The sequence below is a fragment of the Sinocyclocheilus rhinocerous genome, unplaced genomic scaffold, assembly GCF_001515625.1.
Source record: "Sinocyclocheilus rhinocerous isolate Xijiao unplaced genomic scaffold, SAMN03320098_v1.1 scaffold767, whole genome shotgun sequence".
Lineage (NCBI taxonomy): Eukaryota > Metazoa > Chordata > Actinopteri > Cypriniformes > Cyprinidae > Sinocyclocheilus > Sinocyclocheilus rhinocerous.
The window spans coordinates 484,050-500,055 of record NW_015633562.1 but is presented as its reverse complement, the minus strand read 5'-3'; the positions used below and the strand labels follow the sequence as shown (position 1 = coordinate 500,055).

Here is a 16,006-nt window from a genome sequence, read left to right as displayed (position 1 = left end):
TATCACATTGTCACATGCCTTTAAAAAAATTCACAAAAATGTTACTGAGCAACTGACGAGTAACAGTTTTAGCGCAGATTTTCTTCGCGCTTTGGACTTTGAACCCTGGCGCCGCGAGCTCGCGCAGCGCTGTCAGAATACATGCAATTCGTGCGTGCATTAGAAAATATAATATTCTGCAGTTTATTTACTAATCGTTTGAGGTAATTTCGCGATTTCAATCATCATACAGCAACCTAACCACCAGCATTAGCCACTTTTTCTTCTCATCGGAGACTTGATGCAGCACTAAATCTTTCGCTGTCGGTGCTTCACGCTTGTAATGATTTCTGCGTCTTTCTCTGATAGTTTTAAATACTTTCACAGTGTCGACATGTTGCTGCATTAGCGCGTGCCTCTATCTGATCGCATTCGTCATTGTTCAGTTCATATTATTCGGCCGAATAATTTCGGTTGCCGAATATTCGGTGCATCCCTATGTATGACTATCCCTTTAATGGCATTAATGTGCTTACATTTTTCTCATCTACTACCTTTAACATCACAGCTCAGGATAATTGTTAGCAATCTTGTGGTGAGTGAAGCCAATCAGTCGTTTCACTGAGATGAATGGGAATGCTATAATGACTAAAACATGACGTCCAACACCATTATGCTTTTTTGCTTTGTGAGCTTTTGGTTCAGATTAATATGATCTTGTTCATTTACTCAGCATCAGACAGAAAAATAGACAGAGAAAAATTCAGCCCTTGTATTCCTTAGTTTTGTGTCCATGTGAGGAACCTTGTGTTTCGTAGGTCAATTTCATTAATTGACAGCCAAAATGTGGTCATGAGACCACTGCATGGGCCTAAATCAAACAAATACTTCAGCTTGTGTCTCCTATATATAGAACAGCAGAAGATTAGCGCACTGCCCAGAGAAAAATACATCGCCTCTTATCTCCAAGGAACACACAAAGAAATATTTTCCGAAAGTGTATGTGCAGCCCCAACGAGAGGGGGATAGAGTGAGACGGGTCGAGCACGTAAAGGAATTAAAACTCTTCACCTGCAAATAGTCCACCTAAGACGCTGGGAACACCAAAGGCACAGGCTTTTAGCTTAAATACCTTTAGAATGAGATCTACGATAAGTGTTCGAAAACCTCCCAAGAATGGTGTTATCTCTGACTGCTTTGAAAGCGGTTATAGGTATTTCCAAATAAGGATGTAAAAAAGAAGTGGAAGTTGTTCAGCTTGTGGTTAAATTTAGTGTGCTATCACCCTAAGCTTTCAACGTGGATGCTAGCAGACAGCAACTAAGTTTCTTTCAAATATATTATAGCCTCATGTCCCTGGAACAGCACTTAAGAAGATGGAGTGGACTCCTTAAAGTGCACTGGATGTGCTAGTGACTTGTTATAAGGAGCAGAATTATTTATGGTTATACATTTATGAATAAATCCCAGATATATTACTGTAGTTTTAAGACCAGCTGTCGGATATGTTAAAAATCTGAAATTCTTTCTCTTGCACAGTGGCTTTTAGTTCACATAATGGCTAATATGAACACTTTGAACAGAATAGTTAGCCCTGCTATTAAAAAGCAAAAACCATGGCTTTTAGCAGTTACAGCCCATTTCTGTGGAGGTTAATGTTGGATGTGCAATTGCCTCATTTGCTGTGAGGAAAATTACAGGACAAGTCACTAGGATTATTAGCATAGCATAGTAAAGTGAAGGCCATGGGGTGACAAAATGGCAGACTACCGGTATAGCGCAGCCAACAGGGGTCTTTGAGATATACTACTCAACTCATTTTCTTTTCCGATGGCTTTCTAAAGAGCACAGCTTCCTCAGACTTGATATTCAGCGTAGCACATTCTTAGTTTTCCTCCACGCACATCTACGGGACTTTTAACATAGGGCCCATTGTACTTGACCCCTCTGGATGGTAAATAAATCAATTTGTGCTGAATGTAGAAAGTGCTGTCACACAGGATGAATAAAGAAACAGGGGATTTTGGCAGAGAGGGAGGGAGGGAGTGAAAAGGGCAAACACCCAGAGGTGGGATTTCTTGAATAAATAGAGAGACGGATCCATCCTAAAGTTTCCCTCAAATGACAACTGAGAGAAGAAAGATGAAGTCAGATCAGCTAGAGAAGACTGTTGCTTTATCCTGCTCTCTGCGGTATTCCCATCACAAAAGCAGCATCAAAACAGTGGTAATGTGTGATGTCGTGCAGATAGTGTAGAAAACTTCCTTCAACCATTAAATTTGCATGTGAAGGGTGATATAGACCTGCGTGAAGACAGGAATTTTGGGAGCCGTCACAACAGCCCCTCAGGCCACTGTTCTCAATGTGCTGAAACAGGTTCAGGAAGGGGGGGGGGGAAGCAGGCTTCTTTTCTCCTCGATGTGAACCGAAGCAGATGTGCACCAGTTGTGTGTACATAATCAACCATTTACCTCTACTCCAACTTTCAACCTTTTAAAATCGCATTAGAATGGTGCACGCTGAAACAACACAGAGCTCTGAGGGAGCTCCTCCAGCCTGCGAGAGCTGGAACTAATTTATCGCATGAGAGGATGCTTCTTCCCTTGCCTCTCGGGCGCGGAGCAGGTCGGCTGCCTACCCTAATCATTTTCACCATGAGGTTTACTGAATGTTTAACCTGTCAAAAATCCAGTGCTATCCGACTGTGGCATGTAAAGTCATGCAGCAAAGCCGTTTTGGAAATTCGAAAAGGGAATAATAAATTGAGTCACAATTGATTTTATATGCCATGCATGTTTGGCAATCCTTAATGATACTCCTACGTGTGATTTTAGTGGGCATGAACTTGCAGTTGAACTTCCTCCTCTGAGATTTGGGTTCAAGGTTTTCATCTCCACAATGTTATTTTTTTATTGTGTACTCACTCCTCCAGCCGCAGCCTCATCCACCCATCCATTCATCCTCCCTTTCGCTCCCACCAGTAACCCTTGTAAATCATATAATCACTTTAATTTATTACTTAGGCACACAAAGACAACAATTCAGCACCTCTGAGCATGATTTAGTGGGAGGTGCTAAAAAGGGATGTGAACATGAGGGAGGAGGCCACTAAATTGTAAGTGGGAATAACATTTGACCCTTTTCCATTAGAGGTATGTACGAAGAGAAACCGCATAAAGATGGATGACGTATATCTAAAATGGACCTAATGACTTCAAAAAGGCTCCCACTTCCTCTTTCACTAGCAACCTCTGCCCCAGTTGAAACTCTACCATGCGTAACTACTGCCTGAAGGAGTTTTTCCTAATTCTACCAGGGTTGCATTTTAAATGTGGTTAAAATTCTATTATCATTTACTCACCTAAATTTTTTTTTTTTTTTTGCCTCAAACCATGTTTGAGTTCATATTTGAGTTACTGTGTCACCCTGCCACACTGCAAAGGATCATGAATTGGAATGACAGAAAGAGGACTTTACCTGTGTTGCACTTTAGTAATGTATTCTGATGGGAAATTAAGTGTCCTTTCACCCTAATCAGTTTATTAAGAATGTACTGTATGCTTTTCTAGTTAAAGGAACAGTTCACTTCCTTTCTTCTGTGGAACATAAAAGAAGATATTTTGAAGAATGTTTTTGTCCACATAATGAAAGACATTGCGATCCAAAACAACATTAGACCCAATTGACTTGGGCTATTTTTTTTAAATATCATCTTCAAAATATCATCCACAGAAGATAGAAAAGTATACAGGTTTGAAACAACATCAGTTTTTTTGTGGTGAATTACTAGAAAAACAAAGTTTAAAATTAAAATTATGTGAATTTCCGTTCATTCCACTCTCTTCAATTTAAATTCAAACTGCAACTGGAATTTAAATGGCATTCCCAATTCAAGTCTAAATGGCACAACCTTCTGCTCAAATCTGAAAGAGAAATGCTTTCAAATGAATAGGCACATTGTGAACCTGCGGAAAGAGCAATTAAAGCTCTAAACGTTGAGACTTCTGACCGTCTCTTCCACTCGCATTCATTGTGCTGAGCGTATCTCAATAGGGCCATCACCCGTCAAGCTCACGGTTCACCCCGCATTACCTTTAATAGATTTAACCAACGTCAGTGCTTCCTTATTCACCCTGACAGCTCTGGGAGATCCCGTCCCTAACCAATGGAGCTCATGGGCACTCTTTCCATCCGCCTCTCACACTCTCACTCTATCCGGAACAGATTTAAGAGAGGGGAAAAAACTTTGCTTCCTCTGTCATGCCCTTTTGAGTTCAAAGCGTCACTTAAAGAGGCGAGAGTGGCAGGCAGGACCGTCTCCTCACACATGGAGAAATGCAATCTGCACATCACAGACGGCATCAAAGCGACGGACCCAGAATGGGAATCCGGTTATCGTGCGTCTCCACGGCTGCCAGAAAGGTTGTGTGGCTTTGAATGTCAGACTGAACTGAAGCGCTCAAAGCCTCAGATGGATATTTGACAAAATGTGATTTGGCGGGAGGGAGAGGGGGCTAAGGGCCGCTACTACTCGCAACCTTTTGTAGATGGATCTAAATGCCAGGACAAACATTTGACATTGATGAAATAATATCCGCCAGACCACCATTAACCACAACACGTGAACAAGCAGCCTGATGTATGTAAATCCTTCTCTGGGGGGTATTATCGAGTATCGACCTCAAAACGTATGGCTTAAAAAGTCTCGGATCAAAACGCACCATGTACGTTTCATAAACGCAAGTAGTAAAACTACTCAAATTGGTTCTACACTGTGATCTCTGAACTGATCGATACAACAACCCTGAAGAAAGGGTGACTTATGACTCTTGCGCTATAAGCAAACTTATAAATAACATTCCAACAGCCACATAATTGCCGCTAAAACTATATTGAACGGCTTGAGGTGGCCTCGCCATGGACCGACTAACCACGCTCTTGAGTTACCGCCAAAAAGCGCATGTTAAAAAACACGTTGTCTAGAAATAATTGGATGCTTGTCTAATCAATAGCCATCCCCGGACCCTTTCATTGACTGCCACGTCAATATATTTATATCATCAGCCCATAAATGAGCAAGAGTGGCCCAAAAGAGTCTGTTATGGCTCTTCATTAAACTCAAGATGGGATAAAAAAACTCAAAAGACAAGAAGATTTGTTTGCCACTCGTTAACGTTCTGCCTTACATCCTGTCATGCTGCCAAATGCCGCTGGTGTGCGGTCTGCAAGAATCATTAATAAATAAATGCAGATAAACTTATCCGAGTCCAATCGGCACATTTTATCAGCTTGTTTCCGCATTCTGATTATGAGCAAAAATCTTGTATCTGAGCGAGAACTGGTGAGTTTACAGGCCGTTCTATGACGGATATTGATCTGAAAACACGCAGCCTTGAGTGAAAAGCAGGTCTGCCACCAAGAGAGCTTGAATAAACATTGTTGCCACTTCCATATTTGATAGCACAGATGAGAATTCTGCTGTGAAAATGACATCATTGTATACAGCACACAAAAGTTAGCACTTTCATTTAAAGCTTATCTTGGAAGCCTTGAGCTTGTGTCTCCCTGCTGTGCATCGCTACACTATTTATATGCATAACAATATTAAAGCGAGGGAACAATATTCCCTCAATGCAGCACTTAAGACCACCAACTGCCTTTTATCAACCAGCAATCTTGGGAAAAAAACATTTTAGTGCTGGTAACCAACACAACAGTCCATCAGACGACGTACACGACCTAAAGTAAGCATTCCCTTTGATTATGTGACAAAAGTAGGGTTGTGGGACCAGATGAGTAGATAAGATCGACTGAAGTCTCAGGGGGCCATTTTTGGCGGTGCAGACAGCAGGCCTTCCTTCTTAGCAATGCTCCGATTAATCCATTAGCAAATGGGGAGTGTGTCTGATGGACAAGAAAGACCCCAGATGAAGCCAAAGGAGGGATAATGTATTTGTGTGTGCATGTGTTCATGGGAGAGCAGATGCTTGGTCCAACACATGGCTTGAGTAATTTACTGTAAAAGCCTGTGATGGAACATACATGTGCACGTGTGGTCGGTAGGGAATTTAAATATGAATAAATGATGACATAATGGCCTCAGCACTTCAACCCATTTAAACGGTTGGTCAAAAGCACATTCTGAAACCTTAACTGCCTGTCTCATCCAAGCTTGGATCCAATAATTTCAGAATAATACCCACAAATATTTTAGCACATGAAACTTTGCTCACTTAGCCTATGCTCTTAGGTTTTTTTTCTGCGTTAGGGAAACAGAACTATACTAACATACCTTACATCTCAGGATAAATCATGAGATGTCATGTTCTGTCACTTAGAAACTACACTTGGAAATTCTAAAGGTTGGTATGGGTTCCTCAGGCAAGAGCATGAACCACACCCCATCGCCCTGTCAGATCAGATAGAATCCTAAAACAACAACCTGAACACAATCTTCACTCAAGTTGTATTTTCCAATGAATTTCCAGTGCAGTTCTTTATAATCAACAACATATTCTTTGTCATACAATAAAATTAAATGAAGTTCTGCAAACAGGCTGACAAACGAGTGTTATTTTGGAAAACGTCACATGATGAGCATTTTCCTGCTGTGTGACAGAGCTTCCCTAATTTTATGCTGGACACATTTAATTTGATTTGAACAAATTTCCCATTATAGTTTGTACATGGCACACAGTTTCATACCCAACATAGTAAACAAGGGATTTATAAGGGAAATTGTACTGTATATCTCAGGTCTTGTAACAGGCCATTATTTTGCCCAATTAGATTAATTTTAAATGGTCCTGCAGTGTGACAAATGATTTTGTAAAGCAAAAAATAATAATAATCATCTCTCAATTAATGCATGGTCTTGCAATTAATGTGAGCAATTATACACGGCAAATGAGTTTTAAAACTCTGAGGAGTAGTATAGCACTTCACACCACAGGAAATGTTGACTGCATTTCTACCCATAGGCTATACAGTATAGCCAAAGTATGAAAAGTGAACCTTAAATTAATATATATATATATATATTATCTAAGATAATCAATAGACAGACAGACACATAGATAATGAGGAAGTGCACGCATCTCTAGTGAGCCATTATTCAATAAATAAATAAAATAAATAAATGATGAGCAATACTACAGCAGCCGCCAACTCAAAGTTATCAGTCATTTAACCGCCTTAACATAGATTAGTAATCTATCTATGAAGAAAAATAAAGACATCTCAAATAAATTCTGATAAGCACACAAGCATGTGACACTGATAAAACCATACACCAGTCAAATGACTGAATTTGTAACACCGCCCTCCACCTCCGCAACCTCTCGTGAGCGTGCACACGCTCGCTTCTCTCTCTCTCGCTTCTCTCTCTCTCTCTCTCTCTCGTAAGCGCACACACACTACTCACGCGCTCAAAAAGATTCAAGCCGGGCGGCGGTGTTCGCGCGCGTCTCAAAATCGCATAGACTTTAATTACTGATTAACTTGAAATAATTCGCGTACGCTGGGCAACATATATGCACTAACCCAAAATAATGCAATAGTTTATTAAAGGGATAGCCTAGTTCATCCCAAAATTACAATTCTGTATCATATCACCCCAAAGCTGCGTGACTTTCTTTTATTTGCGAAAAACAAATAGTGAATGAAGAATATATTGCTCGCCCCCCCCCCATGCTATTAGAATGAATGGGGACTTGAGCGATCAAGCTTCAAATAAAGGTAGGCTACCGTGTAAAAGTAGTTCAAAAGGTCCTCTTCGTACAGTAGCATTGTGTGAGGAACAGGACAAAACGTAAGTCTTATTATTTCGATATAGATCTTTGAATTAGATGATTCACTTCACAAAACCATATCCGAATGATTCGTTCATCGGGCAAACTAATCATTTCTCACTGACTCAGTGATCCGGGGACAGCAGGTGTTTTCTGTTTGTTTCTCATACAAACCTATTGTATGACTTCAGAAGACTCAGGATATTTTTTTTTAGAAATGTTCCGTTTGTGTTCTTCGGAAGAAAACAAGCCATATCTTAACAACAACATGAGAGTGAGTAAAGGCTTTATTATTATTATTATTATTATTTAGCTTAACAGTCCCTTTATGGTCCGTGTTTAGTTTCTATTTGGGGCTGACGCATACAATAGATCTAAGATGGGGATTTCAGAAACACGCGCAGGTGTGATGTCACTGCTCTAATACGTTTCTGCTTGTGATGCGGCTGAACCGAAACAGAAACACGCAGCATCAACAACATTACGTCGCATGTCAAGTCATCCGTCCAAACTAAAAGTTGAAACACGATCCTATTCACTTTTCTGTACTGAGAATCCTTTAAGTTTGAAAGCTTTATCGCAGTCTCCTAGCTGGTGATAAAAATGAATGAATGTGAATGTCCAAGGCGGGTAACGTTAAATATGGCTTAATCTTCGTCAGGTGGAGAGTTGACCTCTTGTTCTTAACGTGAGAGAAATGAAAAGTGTAACACCTGGCCTGGCAATGATTGCCAACGAATTACGGCAACGGCTATTATAAAAACTTGTTAATGTTCACTGAAGTAAGGAAGTAAAAAAAAGTCGAATGGTCACTATAGGAACGAACCTGTTCAACACAATTCTCGGATTACGGCAGCGATGTTACATGAAATAATGGGAAAGTGAGATAATATTTTCATTATAAATGAATTGACATACCTGTTTGAAACACAGCGGCTGCTATGAAGGCACCGAGAAGAGAGATAACCGATCGCATCCTTATAGAAAACTCCGGCTCTCCTTTATACAGTCCGAAGAGATTTTCAGCAGAGATATGTAGCCTACGTCTGAAGTTGTTGGACAGTATCGAGAGAACTCTCTGGTTGAGTGCGTTGAAAGGATCAGGCGGTTGCTCTGTGCGTAGATCGCAGGTGAAGTCTGGACGAGCAGTGGAGAGAATGGGAATTCACACTGGAGGGTTGGCCAGCAAATCCCGCCCCAGCCCCAGCCCCGCCCCCAACGACACGCCCTCTTCGGGTAAAGCCCCGCCGCTGTGGTAACGTTTGACATGCTGCTGTTTAATCAGTAGCGCTGGAAAGTCCGAATAATTCTAGCGAATCACTCCCTGTGAACTGGTTCAGGGAGCCATTTAAAAGCATTCTGCAATTCGATCCACACACACAGGCTTATCTATAAAGAAATAGACTATATAGTTACACACCTACAGTAGAAAAGTTTGGGGTCAAGTCAATTTTTAATTTTTTTTAAATTAAGCAAGGATACATTAAATTGATCAAAGTGACAGTAAAATATATTTATAATGTTACAAAACATTTCTATTTCATATAAATGTGGTTTAAAAACATTCTATTAAAGAATCCAGAAAAATGTATCAGTTTCCACAAAAATGTTAAGCAGCACAACTGTTAATAATACATGTTTCTTGAGCATGGAATCACCATATTAGAATGATTTCTGGGATCGTGTGACAATGAAGACTGGTGTAATGACTGTTGATCATTCAGATTTACCATCACAGGAATAAATTGGATTTTAAAATATATTAAAATAGAAAACATTTGTAATAATATTTCAGATTACTTTATTTCTGTAAATATATAATTACTGTCACTAATATATGCAGATAACTCATGAGTTTAATTTAGACCAGTTTTATACACAAAGAAAATCTTTTAATTTAAGCCATACAGCCCAAGTTATTAGGATGAGATCTTCACATCTGAGGTGTTTCAGAAAACTGGTTAGCATGCACAATTGTTTTATAAATGCACATAATCACAGAGAAAACCTCACAGCTAATATAATCTGTGTTCAGCAGTGTCACCCCAGTTTATTTCCCACCTTGTCATCAGACAGAGAGGCTCTGAGGAAGAAACTGACACCAACTGAGTCACACTGAATTGAAAATGAATGAAATGTAGTGAACCACCCCAAAATCAAGGTTATATTTGAATCATTGTCTGTAATATAATATGCCTTTCACGTAATTTCAGGAAATTTCAGAAATAACATCAACTCCAAGCATTACATTTGCATTTTTTTTTTCATCTTAAATGATGAGAGAAAATGTACATACTCAAGTGTGTAAATGCATATACTGTAGTGTGTTGTCATAATGATTACTTTGTCCTATATTTTAATCCAAAATTAAGAGGTTGCCCTGTCAGAACAAAGTGGTCTTTCAGGGAGCATTCATTCTCAATCACAGTGTTGCTTTCTTTTAAGAGAGAGAGAAAAAAATGGCTTGTATTAGTAATAACAGTAAAAGATTAATCTTTTGTCTTCGTCTTTTCAATTTGTTGCAGCTGTTTCATTATGAATAACTTCATCCTGACCCTCCTAAATGAATGGCCTGAGGGGAAAGACTTCAAGGTCTCCTTATGTTTAGGGCATTAACATTTATTAGCTGTGTTTAATGGTCATAAGAGCTGTCTGGTTTTTGTTTCTAATGAAGACTAATTCTTAATATTCATTTACAGGAACTGATGAAGGACCTTACAGGACCTTCCAGGTAAGAACATGTCAATTGAATATAATTAGACTTTGCAAGACCTCTGAAACCAATTGACAAACCATATGATCGGAGAGCTGAGAACTCCAACTATGTTTTAGCTTAATCTTAATTACGGGTACAACTTTTCTAAGTGTGTTATTATTAATAGATCAGTTTGACAGCTGAAGCCACATGTTTGGACTTGATGTGAAATATTATGTGGCATCAAGGGGTCAAGGTTTAGCTAGTTAGCATGGCCCCTGCTGGCAGATGACGCAACTACACCATCTGGCAGTACATTTGTAAATAGTAAATTATTTAAGTTATGTTTTTTAATAATATAGCTATATACAGCAAATGTTGATTTAGAAACACTCGCTTCTAAAATTCACCATCATCTATGGAAAGCAGACCAGGTACTGATTATATTCAAAAACAACCTTTGCATACTTTAGTAGGCTATTGATTACTGTATATATAAGAATTTTTTTTTTTTTTATATCTCACCACTTATAATCTCACACATTTATTATTATTGTTTGTTTATTCGTCTTCAGTACAGATGAGAGAATTTGTGTATGTGTGTGTGTGTGCGCGTATGTGTGTGACCCTGGACCACAAAACCAGTCATAAAGGTCCATTTTTTAAAATTGAGACTTATATATCACCTGAAAGCTGAATAAATAACCTTTCCATTGCTGTATGGTTTGTTAGGATAGGACAATATTTGGCCGAGATATTGAGAAATATTGAGAAAAATATTGAGAAAATCGCCTTTAAAGTTGTCCAGATGAAGTTCTTAGCAATGCATATTACCAAACAAAAATTACGTTTTGATATATTTACGGTAGAAAATTTACAAAATATCTTCATGGAACATGATCTTTACTTAATATCCTGATTTTTGGCATAAAAGAAAAATTGATCATTTTGACCCATACAATGTATTTTTGGCTATTGCTACAAATATACCTGTGCTACTTATACTGTACACATGTGTTTGTGTGTGTGTGTTTGTATGTATGTGTATGTGTGTGTGTATTATAGCCACGTGATGAGTAGTCCAGGTTTCGAGGTTTATTTTGCGATAGTGACCATCTGACTGTACATTATCCCAGAGTTTTTCTTTTTATGATCTGCAGCTCTTTAAAGCATCGGTCACTTGGCATTTACCTAGTAGAAGAAGTCGATCAGTTCCGGATCTTAAGCCAGCCATTGAGCTGGGAACAAGAAACACCTTTCTCCAGGTAATACACACCTCCTCGGATCACCTATTTGAGCTTAAACTAAAGAAGTAGCGCCTCCCCTTGGTTAATGACAGGTTGGTTTAGTAGGCCTATCTGGTAACTTAGCTTCTTTTGATTTAATCACAAATGAAAAATCAGCTGTATATCGTATGAACAGGCGTGGATATATTCATGCAAGTAAAGACACCAAGGAGTCTTTTCATGGTGGTTGAAAAAGATTCGAACACCAGGGGTCCACTTTGAACTGAGAAAGGCATGATGTGTGCCCAAGACATGCGTCAGATTTTGTGTGATCTAGATTCTTCACTAGAGCCGGATTTTTTTTCCCAACTGTCAGTCCAATTCAGCACTCAATCGGTTTTGGCCGTTTCATGTCCAACCACAGCTGCGAACGTGCGGGCGTTCAAAATAGACTTCATTTTCGATGAGTGGAGTAGACCACAGGGCTGAAAATGTGTTTAGCTATACTCATCTATCATCTGCAGCACACGCACAAAATGACAAAGTCATAAGCCAACGAATACAACTGCGGAAATATGACTGATTAGATCGGTTAGAAATCGTGTCACCGTGCTCAATATGTTCAGCATGTTTACTTGAGGTTCACCTGTCTCTGAGACCTGAGACTTTTTCATTATTGAAGAAGGAAAACATGTATTCAGCGTTTGTTTGTGGAAAAACTGTAGTAGCTTTATCACTGAGAGACAGCTGAACCTACTGGATATGATTTAACTGGAAATTCTGTCCTTGGTTAGTTGGAACAACTATGGGACAACACAAAAGGACCCCTTATCTGTCCTCCAGGCATAATGAATGGAAGACTAATTATCTGTCTGGCCTTTGCAAGTCCAGCACCATTTTCAAACCAAGACAAGCAGCATTTATAATTTATATCCTGCAGTTTTAATACAAAATGGGGGTTTCCTAGATTAATATGAAAACATAGCATTCTATCTATCTATCTATCTATCTATCTATCTATCTATCTATCTATCTATCTGTCTGTCTGTCTGTCTGTCTGTCTGTCTGTCTGTCATCATTCTATCGTTCTATCTGTTTCATTCTATCTCGCAAACGTTCATTTAGAAACATGTTTCTGATTGGTTAATATTCTATGGATATCAGACCAGTTACTGATTATATTGAAAATCACCTCAGTGTACTTTAGTAGGATAATATTACTGTAATACTGTTGCAGCATTTGTCTTGTTGCTAGGCTGATTGTGTTGTAGGCTTATATTGTGTCAAACTGCTGGAGTCTTACAAACGTTCCCTGATTAATGTGAAAACACACACCATTTTATGTTTGTGATATCAGCAACTGAGTGCTTGAATGAATGATTTAGACATTCAGTTTTTGTTTGAATTCACTGTAGAATCACTTATTTCGTTTGGGAATTCTGTTTCTGTCCAGAAAGTGCCTGTATTTTTCATACAAAGTTTTTTTTATTATTTATTTGTTTGTGAAGCTATACTTCTGATTTCTATTTTATGTGAGTCTCACTCCTTGGCATTCGCACCTGTAGAATAGTAATCTGCACCGCTGATGTGTTTTCTCATTTTTCTCATACTAGGACCTGTTTACTTCCCTTTGACAAGAACAAAACAGATACTAGGGGGCTTCATACAGAAAGAGGTCTGTGTTTTTGTATTTGTGTTTCTGTAAAGAAAATGTCAGTTAAACACTAGATTGATTGTTACATTGACTCATTTGGCATGGTAGGGAAACCTTGTAGTTGTTAAGGTGGAACAATTGATTTTATTCAAATATTTGTCGAAGGTGGGCAGTAGACAGGAAAAGAAATGTTTATGCAGATTTTCTGTGTTTAATCTCTTGTGTTTATGTCAGGGCCTGACCCATATGTGTGTTTGGACTGAAAGCCTAGTGCAATTTCCATCGGAGGTAGAGCCACGGAAGCCTATTGAAAATTAAATGGTATATTTTATTATCAAATGAATCATGCTATTCACAGCATGTTGCTCTGTAATTATAACTGCCAGTATCCATGATTCAAACAGTTATTATTGATGGTCATATAAAAATGGAATGAGCGGCACAGTAGACTGTTTGATTAGGTATTAAGAGATATTAGAAGTGTTTTGTGACAAAGGTGGCAATTTGGAGCAATTGGTTTTAATGGTTCATTTCACCTTTTTAATGTTTTTTTTGTGTTAAAACCAAATTTTCAGTGAATAACCATTTTTACCCTTTTAAAGTGACACTGTAATATTTAGATATCTATTAATTGTAAGAGCTTCATGCTTAATTTTAATTTCAAAGTAATGGCCTTTTGTAGCTGGCTAATTTAAGCCAAGGAAAAGTAGTAAGGATGTCCTGACAGGCCGAGGCAAGTGTGAGAGTGTTTTGATCTAGTTAATCAATGTATATGTGTTATGTGCAAATGGCTGCAATATAACAAAGAGTGAAAAATTTAAGGGGGTCTGAATACTTTCCGTACCCACTGTATCTTTTGAATCTTTGTTGATTATATGCATTTTTTTTATGCCTTGAAAACTGAAACATTATAGTTTTTTTTGGTAATGTATTAAACATTTTTGCAAATTTTGCTGATTTAAACATATCAGTTATTTGGTTGGCTGACACAGATGAGGTTTTGTTGAAACTGTGAGAATGAGTTGTTGATAGTCTTAGATGCATCAGTTAGAATGGGATGAATACGTGCATCATATGCCATCATTTTTTAAAATCAAAAGTATATGTAGGTATTTATAGCTGTCATGAAGTTACTGTCAGGAATATGGACCTATTTTGTGTTAGTTTTTCTCCCCATGTGCTCCCGGTGACCTAGTTTCTCCTATGTTTCATTGTCTCAGTGATTTCTGGTGTGTCTCGTTAATTACCTTGTTTAGTTCAGTACGTGCGTCTGTGGATTATTAAAGACTGTTGATTGTGATTATCTCGTCTTCGCATTCCTCGCTCCTCTCCGTAGGCATACGTGACAGAACACCGGACCTACAAAAAAGTTTACTGCGTGTCTCCCCTCCGTTTTTGTTTCCGCTTTTTGTTCAGTTTTTTTCTTCCCCCGTTTTCCCCATGGATCCCCTCGCCGCAAGGTTCACCTCCCTAGCCCGTAAGAACCTTCCCCTCTTGGAGTATGCGATTGAGTTCAGCCAGCTCACCATTTTAACGTGTTCGACGATGCTGCACTGAACTCATTGTTCTGGATCGGGGCAAATTACCACCACCCTGTCGACCTCCCAGACACCACCAAACTGAGCTGGAGAGAAGCTATTATCCGGTGTCTGGAGAGCATCTATCCCCGATCCAGAGCACAGCCAGACCCAGAGCGCAAGCCCACCATCATCCCGCGATGCGGAGCTCAAGCTCGAGCCCACCGTTGACGGAGATCCCGAAACCGCCACGACCGATGAGCCATCGCCGCATGGAGCGACAGAGCTGAGGATCACCGCGGAGCCGGAGCTGTTCATAACGTCAGTCCAGGTGTGAGAGCTGGCAACAGAGCTCGCCACGAGAGAAAAAACTGTGGACAGCGAGATTGCAGAGAGGCGCTCCGCCCCCTGCACCATGGCTGAGGGTGAGCTGAAAGTGGATCTGGGACTGCTGGACTTCAAGGGAGAGTTCATGGATGTATATGCTGACCTGCCCCTTCTCCTCCCTCCTTCGTTGGAGCCCTCTTTAAGTCCTGTTCCCCAGCCCAGCCCAGAGAGGGCTCCTGTTCCCACGTCCAGCCCAGAGAGGGCTCCTGTTCCCAAGTCAAGCCCAGAGAGGGCTCCTGCTTTTATGCCCAGCCCAGAGAGGGCTCCTGCTCCTATGCCCAGCCCAGAGAGGGCTCCTGTTCCCACGTCCAGCCCAGAGAGGGCTCCTGTTCCCAAGTCAAGTCCAGAGATGGCTCCTGCTCCTATGCCCAGCCCAGAGAGGGCTCTTGTTCCCACGTCCAGCCCAGAGAGGTCTCCTGTTTCCAAGTCCAGCTCAGAAAGTGACTCTGTTCCCGGGTGCAGCCCTGTTGTCCCCCTGTCAGTCGCGCTGTCCACCATGGCTCCTAGTTCCCTCCTCTCCGCCGTGGCCCATCAGTCCACTGGCTCCAGCTCCTCCTTGGTCTGTCGTCGACCATCCTTCGCCTCGGGACTCCACTCCTCCGGCTGTGTCTCGTCCCTCCATCCCTCCGGCTCTGCCAGGCTCCTCCTTTCCTTTCGGCTTCACCTTGGTCCTCTGTCGATCCGGCTCCACCGCGGCCTTCCGGATCCCCACCTCCGCCTCGGTCGCTGGAGCCATCTGCTCCGCCTTGGACCTCCGG

General features: G+C 40.3%; 1 protein-coding gene across 2 annotated transcripts in view; it reads right to left on the bottom strand.

Annotated features, from left to right (window-relative positions):
* alcama (activated leukocyte cell adhesion molecule a) overlaps nt 1–8,910 on the bottom strand; it is a 69,649-nt gene extending 60,739 nt beyond the window's left edge. For both annotated transcript variants that reach the window (XM_016558399.1, XM_016558400.1), the window contains exon 1: nt 8,688–8,910. In XM_016558399.1, the coding sequence (XP_016413885.1) occupies nt 8,688–8,745 (58 nt within the window). In that variant the 5' untranslated portion in view covers nt 8,746–8,910. The remainder of the gene's footprint in view (nt 1–8,687) is intronic.
* Nucleotides 8,911–16,006: the final 7,096 nt, after the last annotated feature.